The 9,911-nt window shown below is 58.6% G+C and overlaps 1 protein-coding gene and 1 long non-coding RNA gene across 5 annotated transcripts; one reads left to right on the top strand and one right to left on the bottom strand.

The window, feature by feature from the left end:
- The first annotated feature begins 6 nt into the window (after positions 1–6).
- LOC107154515 (uncharacterized protein KIAA1671-like) lies at positions 7–9,153 on the top strand. 4 transcript variants are annotated; one of them, XM_048784969.1, is made up of 4 exons: positions 7–828; positions 2,664–2,751; positions 6,370–8,345; positions 8,394–9,153. In XM_048784969.1, exons 1-4 carry the CDS (start codon positions 41–43, stop codon positions 9,136–9,138), a joined length of 3,597 nt encoding a protein of 1,198 aa, XP_048640926.1. In that variant the 5' UTR covers positions 7–40; the 3' UTR covers positions 9,139–9,153. The 4 variants fall into 4 exon arrangements, with proteins under 4 accessions (XP_048640926.1, XP_048640927.1, XP_048640925.1 ...); XM_048784970.1 differs by having other exon boundaries at positions 6,370–8,601; positions 8,665–9,153; XM_048784968.1 differs by having other exon boundaries at positions 6,373–9,153.
- On the bottom strand, positions 2,377–4,802 carry LOC125611114. The gene is made up of 2 exons (XR_007341242.1): positions 3,493–4,802; positions 2,377–3,349 (listed from the first exon to the last, which is right to left on the bottom strand). It is a non-coding gene; the product is annotated as an uncharacterized LOC125611114 (long non-coding RNA).
- Positions 9,154–9,911: the final 758 nt, after the last annotated feature.

The following is a 9,911-nucleotide window of genomic DNA, read 5'->3' as shown; positions in this document are numbered from 1 at the left end:
AGAATCCAGGCCTCGCCCCAAGAGAAGGCCCGTCTCGGCCATGTTCATGGAGCCCGGTCAGCCCCCGAAGCCGGGCCCAGGCTCAGGGGCCACTTCGGGGAAGGTGGCCCCGGCCCCGCCCGAGAAGACCTGGGTGAGGAAGTCCCGGCCAATGTCCATGGACCTCACGGCCCCGTTTGAGAGCAAGGAGGCCCTGCTGAGGAAGGGGACCCGTGAGGGGCCGCAGGGGACAGACAGGGCCAACCCGGAGCCCCGGGTGGACGGGGGGTGGCCTGCCAGAGCCGAGGGTCCCCATGGGGACCCAGACACAGACTTCCTGGAGGTGGCCAAGAAGATCCGTGAACGGAAGGAGAAGAGGCTTCTCAGGCAGGAAGAGACGGGCAGCCCCAGGAGCCCAGGGGACCCGGCCAGGGTGGGCACCGGACATGACCCGCGTCCCCAGCAGGAGAAAGCCAGCCTGGGCCAGGAGCCAGAGAAGACGCCCCCGTCCCCGCTGCCCAGGTCAGCGAGGGGCCCGGAGCTCGCTGAGGTCAACAGCAGAGGGGGCGACAGGGAGGCCGCAGCGGGGACAGCGGGGCCCTCCAGGGGCTGCGTCAAGAAGCGCCTGAGCCTGTTCGGGGAGGAGAGTGGCCCGGGCCCCGCAGCAGCACGCGAGTCCCCACCGGCCACCCCTCAGTCCCCACCCACAGTGCCACCACCCCAGAAGGGGGGCGTGAGTGTCCAGGAGCGGATCAAAGGCTGGACCGCGGAGGGCTCCAGGGGGAGGCCTGAGCTCAGGAGGAGGACGCTCCCGTCGTCGCGGCCGCTGTCGGCAGATCTGACCAGACTGTAAGTGGCCACCCCCCCCCCACCCACGCCCCTGGGGGACAGGGTTCAAGGGCCCGGGCTCCTCCTGGCCAGCTTATCTGCGGCCCTGAGAGCAGGTGGGAGTCGCTGCCCTCCTCGGACCCTCTGCTTCCCCCACAGTGGGACAGATTGTTCCCCGCTTCCCAATTTGGCATTGCCCGGTGTTGTCACCGCCAGGCCTTCCTCCCCAAGGTCAACGACAGTTGAGATTAGGCCCAAGCCTCCGTGAGCGGGCCCCCAGATCAAACCAGAGGAGCCAGGGTGACTTGTGAGCCTCATTGTCCTTCCCTGGACACTCGCCGCGGGGAGAGCCCCCTGTCCCCCACCCCCACCCCGTGCAGCCCAGAGCAGGGCCTCCTGCCACCGGGTGTCCTGGCTCAGCTGCTGGCTAGGCCCCTGGTCAGTGAGGGCTCTGAGCCCTGCCCACCGCCCAGGCACCCTGCTTCACTGGGGAGTGGCCACAGCAGGGAGCTGCCACCCTGCTCGTCAGTGTCACCCATGCTACTGACACGCTTAGCCCAGGGAGGAGCCTCAGGGCTGGCCTCCAGGTGGACTGCCCTCTCACCTGGGAACCAAGCCGCCAGCCTGGCCCCGCACACACTAGAATCACCCCAGGAAGGTGACCCCGGCTTGGGCTGCACCCCAGCGCTTCTAGTCACTGGGCCTGGGAAGGGGGGCTCATGTTTGGGTCTTTTTTCTTTTTTTTCTGTACCTGGGATTGAACTCGGGGGCCTCGACCACGGAGCCCCATCCCCACATCCCCAGCCCTATTTTGCATGTTATTTAGAGACAGGGCCTCACTGAGCTGCTTAGGGCCTTGCTGTGGCCGAGGCTGGCTTTGAACTCGCGATCCTCCTGCCTCAGCCTCCTGAGCCCCTGGGATGCCAGGCGTGACTGCGCCCAGCTGGGTCATTTTTAGAAGCTTCCCAGGGTTCTCAGGCTCAGGCAGGCCTCAGGGCCCTGAGTTACGAGGACAGAGAAGAGGGCACCTGTGCCAGGGCCTCCCCAGCTTCCGCTCGCCGTGCCCCGGGACTGCCCCAGGGGGCCAGGTGGTCATCTGACCAAAGGGGACACTGAGGCAGGACCCATCACAGCCCCACCTCCTGGGAAGCAGACCCCTCCCCTGCTGAGTTGGGGTCAAGTTCCAAGTGGGCTGGTCTTCCCCGCCCTTTTCCACACAGCACCCCCCAACCGGCCCTGAACTGAGCAAGTGCCACATCTTCATGTGGCATCCATAGAGGACACATCAGAGAGGGAAGGACCCGCCCTCCTCCCTCTCTCCCTTCTTAAGTGGGGAAACCTGAGGCACGCAGGGACCTCGGTTAGACTCTGGCCACCCAGAGGGCCCCACGCGTCTGTGAGGGCCACTGCCCGAGGCTCGTGGCAGGGTTAAGGTGGGGGCCGGGTCGGGGCTGCCGAGCAGGACCATCAGCCACCCCTCCCGGGCGTCCCCTCTCCCCAGACGCCTCCGCATAGCTATAAGGGCCATGGGTGGCCTCTTATCTGCCCTATAAAAGAAGACGGAGGTGCTCATTATCCCCACTTTATAGACAGGAAACAGGCTCAGGTGAGGTCCCAGGCCTGAGCTGGGACAGCACTGGGTGTCTGCACCCGGCCTGGGCACCTTCCACCCCATGCTCTGCCTGCGTAGGCCCTGCCCCCGCCCCCTCCTTTGGGGACCCTCAGGAGGTGTCCTGTGGCTTGGCCCTGGAGGCCTGTGATCTCACCGCCTCCTGAGCTGGAAGCAGAGTGGGCTACTGGGGGCCCGGGAGTCCCGGCTGCTGGCTCCATGCGAGTGACTCGGGTCTCTGTGCCAGGTTTTCAAGTTCAGCCTCCAGTAGCGACATCAGGTGTGAGAAGACCGCTGTGCCCAGCCCCGCGCATCCTGAGGAGCCCACGGCCGCGGTGAGTGGTGGGTGGCTGGGCTTTGGGCACGACGCTGGTGGGTCTCCATCCCCAGGTGTCAGGCGGGGCTCTGAGAGTGACCGGCAGTGGTGTTTATTTTTCTCCCCCTGTGCTAGGAGGAAGAGGGGCCTGTGTTTCCTGTATGAATCCTGCCTTAGGGAAACCCCAAACTTAGGTTTAAATGTCATTAAAAGTCTCTGAAGCTGGGCGTGTATCACGCACCTGTCATCCCAGTGGCTAGGGAGGCTGAGGCAGGAGGATCGCGAGTTCAAAGCAGCCTCAGCCATAAGCACCTCAGACCCTGTCTCCAAATAAAACAGGAGAAGGGCTAGGGCGGGGCTCAGCGGTCAAGTGCCCCTGGGATCAGTCCCTGGTACCAAGAAAAAAAAAAAAAAGTCCCTGAGGTTACCCTGTCACGACTCTCCCTCCGTCGTCACCTTGACTTGTCACCCAGCAGAAGAAAGAAGGAAGCCGGCAGCAATCTCACTGCCTACAAGTGTCTCTGTGTCATCCTTCAGTGAGAACAGGCTCCTAGGTCAGCCCTCGGCATGACTGCGTGCGCCCCGTGCTCTGTGAGGTCCTGATGCTTAGAGCTGCTCTGTCGAGGGACACGTGACGGACAGGGGAGTCCACAGCTCTGCACACCGGGGTGGCCCACAGGGTGGATGACCGACACCCGAGCCGCCCTCTGCCCCCACCCCGGGCCCTCGCCTTGTCTAGACTCTGAGATGGAGTCATTACTTCCAGACTGTGGTGTCACCTGCTGTCCTCCTCCCTTGTGACCGCTGGGTTCCACTCCGTGGTCCGGGCAGCTGCCGTGAGTGTCCTCCAGTTGCTTCCAGTCGGGGCCCTTGGGGCGAAGCTGTGGCAACCTTTGGGGCCAAGGCTGTGCCGGGCCTGGTGGTTTCCCCTTGGGTGAATACCTAGGAGTGGGTGCGTCCATCACAGGCAGGCGCATGCTTCCTGTTTTTGAGAAATTTCTGTTTTAAAAATACACCAGTGCTTCCTTCAGGGCCCTTTGTATCCCTCTCATTTGGGCAGACGGTGGCCACCACTGTTGGGGTCCGTCAGGGGCCCTGGGCCTCATCCCTGGATCTGAACCACCTCTTTTAAGGATGGTTGAAAGAGGGTCCCAGTCACACAAACACGGTCAACATGTTGAAATAGATTCATTCCTAGCAGGAAAAAAAAATCAAAAAATGACTGACACATGCATATCCTAAAAGTCAAACAGGACCCAAATGCGTAAGATTGAAGGCGCTCCCTCACTCAGCCCTCCTCCACACACACCTGCTTCTCGGGGTCAGGTGGATTTATGTTTTCTTCTTCTTCTTCTTTTTTTTTTTTTTTTTTGGTACTGGGGCTTGAACTCAGGGGCACTCAACCACTGAGCCATGTCCCCAGCCCTATTTTTGTATTTTATTTAGAGACAGGGCCTCACTGAGTTGCTTAGAGCCTCACTAAGTTCCTGAGGCTGGCTTTGAACTCACGATCCTCCTGCCTTCGACTCTCGAGCTGCTACCACCTCCGGCAATTTGTCTTTTCTTCATACACATGCACATAAATGTACAGTTTTAAAAGATAAGCATGATGTATGCCTGTCATCCTAACAGCTCAGGAGGCTGAGGCAGGAGGATGGCAAGTTGCAGGCCAACCTCAGCAACTTAGCGAGACCCTGTCTCAAAAAATAAAAAGAGTGAGGGTGTGGCTCAGTGGTAGTGCACCCCTAGGTTCTCTCTCTCTCTCTCTCTCTCACACACACACACACACACACACACAGTGTTAGATCATACACATACCATTCTGCAGTCTGCCCCCAACCGTACCCCAGACAATGGTTCTGGGCATGCCCATAGACATGGTGGACATGAGATCCACCTCCTTCTGCAGACAGGAATGTCTGTGCCTGCTGTCCTCCGGCTGGAGCAAGATACCCCTAGCTGGTGCCTTCTTTTTTTCTTTATCCTTTTTTAAATTTAATTTTTATATTTATATATGACAGCAGAATGCGTGACAATCCTTATTACACATATAGAGCACAATTTTTCATATCTCTGGTTGTACACATAATATATTCACACCAATTCGTGTCTTCACACATGTACTTTGGATAATGATGTCCATCACATTCCAACATCATTTCTAACCCCATGCTCCCTCCCTTCCCCTCCCACCCCTCTGCACTATCTAGAGTTCATCTATTCCTCCCTACCCCACTATGAGTCAGCCTCCTAATATCAGAGAAGACATTTAGCATTTGTTTTTTGGGATTGGCTAACTTCACTTAGCATCATCTTCTCCAACTCCATCCATTTACCTGCAAATGCCATGATTTTGTTCTCTTTGATTGCTGAGTAATATTCCATTGTGTATATATGCCCTATATTTTTTGTATCCATTCATCTGTTAAAGGACATCTAGGTTGGTTCCACAGTTTAGCTATTGTGAATTGTGCTGCTATAAACATTGATGTGGCTGTGTCTCTGTAGTATGATGCTTCTAAGTCCTTTGGGTAGAGACCAAGGAGAGGGATAGCTAGGTCAAATGGTGGTTCCATTCTCAGATTTCCAAGGAATCTCCATACTGCTTTCCATATTGGCTGCACCAATTTGCAGTCTCCCCAGCAATGTATGAGTGTGCCTTTTTCCCCACATCCTCACCAACACTTATTGTTGTTTGACTTCATAATAGCTGCCATTCTGACTGGAGTGAGATGAAATCTTAGAGTAGTTTTGATTTTTATTTCTCTTATTGCTAGAGATGTTGAGCATTTTTTCATGTATTTGTTGATTGATTGTATATCCTATTCTGAGAAGTGTCTGTTCAGGTCCTTGGCTATTTATTGAGTGGATTATTTGGTTTTTTTGGTGCTTAGGTTGTTGAGTTCTGTATAGACCCTAGAGATTAGTGCTCTGTCTGATGTGTGAGGGGTAAAGATTTGCTCCCAGGATGTAGGCTCTCTATTCACCTCACAGATTGTTTCTTTTGCTGAGAAGAAACTTTTTAGTTTGAGTCCATCCCATTTATTGATTCTTGATTTTAATTATTGTGTTTTAGGAGTCTTATTCAGGAAGTTGGGGCCTAATCCCACATGATGGCGATTAGGGCCTACTTTTTCTTCTATTAGACACAGGGTCTCTGGTTTTATTCCTAGGTCCTTGATCCACTTTGAGTTCTGTGCATGGTGGGAGACAGGGGTTTAGTTTCATTTTGTTGCACATGGATGTCCAGTTCTCCCAGCACCGTGTGTTGGAGAGGTAGCCAGTGTCTTCTGATGGGCCCGGGCTGTTTGTGTGCTCTTCTGCTTTCACAAGCTGGGCTTCCAGAACTTTCCTGCTCACTTGTGCACGTGGGCAGAGAAACCCTGGGAAGAACCTGGTCATCCAGGAAAGGGAAGGTCTTAAGACCCCCGTAGCTGAGCCCCATTCTCCACATCCTCCCATTGTGTCCTCTGCAGCAGCTGCCATCGGTGTCCGTGTCCCTCGCCTGCCCGCCCCGGGTGTGTGTGGGGTTAAGATCTCGCAGTCCCTGGTTTAATGGTGAAGTGGCCGCAGGGTCGCCACACGCCTTCCTGTCCCCCTGAGTGTGTTAACAGTGCCTGTTTGCTTGTGTCTCCAGCAGAAGGAAGGACAGAGTCTGAACGGACGGACTTCCCCAAGGACCCTCTGGAAGCCTGAGGTCCCCCAGAAGAAGTGCAGGCAGCCGGCAGGCCAGGACAGCGCTGACCAGGTCGCCAGCCGCTGTCGGGGTGGCGGCTCCCCCGGGGCTCCAGGCTCCCCTGAGGCCACCCTGGAGGACGAGGGCAGCTTCCAGAAGGTGTGGGCCACTGTGTTCGAGCACCACGTGGAGCGACACTTGGTGGCTGACCTGTCGGGACACCGCCTCTCGGCCACAATCCCTCATAATGGGGCAGAGCCCCCTGTCCCAGAGCCCAGACCCAGGCCCGAGAAGGGCCCTTGGTCGGCAGTGACGGTCCCCAGGAAGGAGAACCCCAGGAACCCCGAGAGCGCTGAGCCACGGAGGCTGGGACGAGGCTCCCTGGCCGATGCGGAGCCAAGACCGGGCCACACGCCCGTCCTGGAAAAATACCCTTTTGGTGACAAACGCACTAACAGCCCTGTCCCGAGGCCCTCGGAAAACCCCCCGGCGTGGCCGATGGTGGAGCCCAGGTACGACGTGATGCTCACCGTCGGGGAACGCGCCCACAGCGAGGCTGTCCCCCTCGTGCCTGAGGCCAAGGCTGTCACGTTGCGAAGCAGCCGGACCCGGCCCTTGCTCAAGGACCGGCAGCTGTCCCAGGAGGCCACCTCCGCTGACTCGGAGCGCAGCCCACGTGGTCCCCAGGGGTGTGTCCAGAGGGCCAGTCTGATGTGGGAAGCTCAGGGGCAGGAGGCCAGCGGGAGGCCTGTCTGTCGGGAGCCAAAGGACATGCCCGGAGGCGGCTGCCCATCACCCAGATGGACAGGTGGGACGGTGGTAAATCTGCACAGAGCCACCGTGGGGGTCAGCCAAGTGCCCTGTGCTCCTGAGGCCACTTCTTCCAGAACTGTCCAGGCTTCGGTCCAGGAGGCCCAACCCCGGGGCCCTGGGGGGGTCAGTGTGTCGGTGGCAGGAGAGGGTCCCTCCCAGGGGGACCTCCGGGGTCCTCCGGCCAGGACCAAGGACAAGCCCTTGAGCTCCCCGGCACAGGCATGCCCAGAGATGCAGCCTGTGCAGAAGGGGCCTCATGTGGCTGCCAGCGCTGGTGACCCAGAGCTGGCCCAGGTCCCCGAAGCCAAGGTGTGGAAAACCAGTCCCACTACCCGGAGGGTGGACCGGTGGAGGCGGCGGACTTTACCCCACTATGTGAAATTTGATGACTTCAGCTTCCTGGGCCCAGAGACCACTGCGAGAGCCGAGCAGAGGCGAGCCGATTCCCTGGGCCCCACGGCCGGTGCCTTCCAGATCCCCCCCACCCCACCCGCCCGGGAGACCCAGGAGGAGGCCCCAGGGCCCTCAAGGACCTCCCCAGCAGTGAAGCCAGCGTCATCTGTGGAGCCCAGAGTGACGTTTTTTGCAGTAACATATCAGATTCCTGATATTCAAAAGACAAAAAGTGTCGTTAAGCTCGGGCCTGAGAACTCACAGGAACATTCTAGAAAAACGGCCCCACCTCCCTCACCCCACTCTCTCACATCTGCTTTGGTTTCTCCCAACCACGGGGAGCCACAGGCGACTGCGGGCAGGAGAAGCTGGGCTCAGGGACCAGAGTGTGTCAAGGGAACCGACGTCTCCAGAGCCCCGAAGCCCACAGACCGCCCTTCGCCCCCCGGGGACGGGATTCTGGACCCTTCCCGCGAGAGGATCATTGACGTGGACGCTTTATCGACTCCTCGGGGGTCAGAAGATGGCGGGGGTCTTCAGAGCAGCTGGAAGGACTGTGGAAATAAGGTGTCCCAAACTACCCCGGCCCTGCGGAGTCGGCCAAAAGCCAGCAGCCTGCTGGTCAGAAGGAAAACCGAGGTGGTCAGCGAGACGTACCCAGGGAAAATGAGGGACGGCTACAGACCTGGCGTCCTCGACATCGACGCCCTGATGGCCCAGTACCAGGAGCACTGCTCCCAAGGCCCGGGCGAGGCCCAGGAGCGCAGGGGCAGCCCCACCGCGGAGCCCACCAGCTCGCCCCTCGAGAGGCCCGGCCGGCTGGGGAGGCAGGAGCTGGGCAGCGGGAGTCCCCAGGAGGCTGCGAGCGTCTGGAAGCGAGCCAGCCTGGCCGAACCCCTTCGCACGTCCAGCCCCAGCTCCCCCTGGCCGCCAGCAGAGACCCCAGGGCCAGCCCCGGCCACCAAGCCTAGCTCCCCTCTGTGGGCTCGGCCACTCTCCACTCCCACCGAGCAATGTCCTGTGGCCTCTCCTGTCCCTGATGGTCCCAGGCACAGAGTCTTGGAGGTCACCGAGAATGAAAGCAGAGCCTCCGTCAGCCAGCTCAGGGCCAAGTGTCAGCAGTACCCTGCCGAGCGCAGGCCCCCTGCCCCCGAGGACCCGGCCAGTGGGGTGAGGGTATCACCCAGATCACCCGCCGATGACCACAAGAAAAGGACTCCAAGGAAATCCATTGGGGAGGGCGAGGAGGCCCCGGGGGGCGGCTCCCCACACCCCTGTGGAAGGTTGGTGCCGGACGTCAAGAGGTCCTGCTCCGAGAAGGGCCCCCGTGCCAGGACCCAGGAGGGTCTGTCCATCATGCAGGAAGCCAGAGAGAGGAGGCCAGAGCTACCCAGAGGGAGGCTCAGCCTCCCCGTGGAGAGTTCAGAAGCCAAAGCAGGACCGCGGAGGTGGGAGCTGAGGACTCAGGACAGCCACAAGGTGAGTCAAAGGCTCTCTTGGTTTTTTTTTTCAAACCATGATTAAGCCTCCAGGTCTCGGGCATCAAACTCAGGTCTTATGTGAGTCACACAAGTGCATTAAGGAGTGGAGTCAGGTGAGTGTGAGCTCCAGGGAGCGGCGGGGAGGTGGCAAACAGAGTCTCATGCCTGCTCAGGAGGGGCCACCGCTGTTTGGTTCTGGCTGGTTCTTGACTCATGGGAATGGCAGGCCTAAGAGGACAGGCCTCATCTTTTAAGAGAATGTGAAAATCCAAACGTGTGTCTAATCCACCCCCCCATCCCCCCCCAGCCCCCGTTAGGAAAGGAGGACGATTTATGTTAAAACTCTGTTGTCTGCTGCTTCCCTCAGCCCCTTCAGGCCGCTGGCTAGAAGGATGGTAATGAAGCATCCGTGCAAGCCTTAACGGAGCACCTGCTGTATATGGTGTGCTGTGCTCTTTGTCATATCGGCAGAACACAGCCTCATGCTCACACCTTGTGAACATTGAAGCAATGCTGTGGAATGCGTGTACCTGCCGCAGTCTGGCTGGGCACAAAATCACGAGCCACTTAAGCAGGAACAAACTTTATTTTTGAAACTGCCGCCAATGCCCCGTACGCTCCCGGGAAGATTGCCGACCAACGCACGCGGCTTCTCCCGGATCCCAAGAGGAAGTTCCTCCTCCGGAATTCCCTCCTACTGCACTTCCCCAACCAATGGGAACTCTCCAGGAGTCCCTTAGCAGGCTGAGGTGGACAGCAGGAGTCCAATATCCATATGAATGCAGATCTTAACATAATCATATCATCTCAATGGCT

The sequence above is a fragment of the Marmota marmota genome, unplaced genomic scaffold (genome assembly GCF_001458135.2).
Source record: "Marmota marmota marmota unplaced genomic scaffold, marMar, whole genome shotgun sequence".
NCBI lineage: Eukaryota > Metazoa > Chordata > Mammalia > Rodentia > Sciuridae > Marmota > Marmota marmota.
Note: the sequence above shows the minus strand (reverse complement) of the source record. Positions and strands in the feature narration are given on the sequence as shown.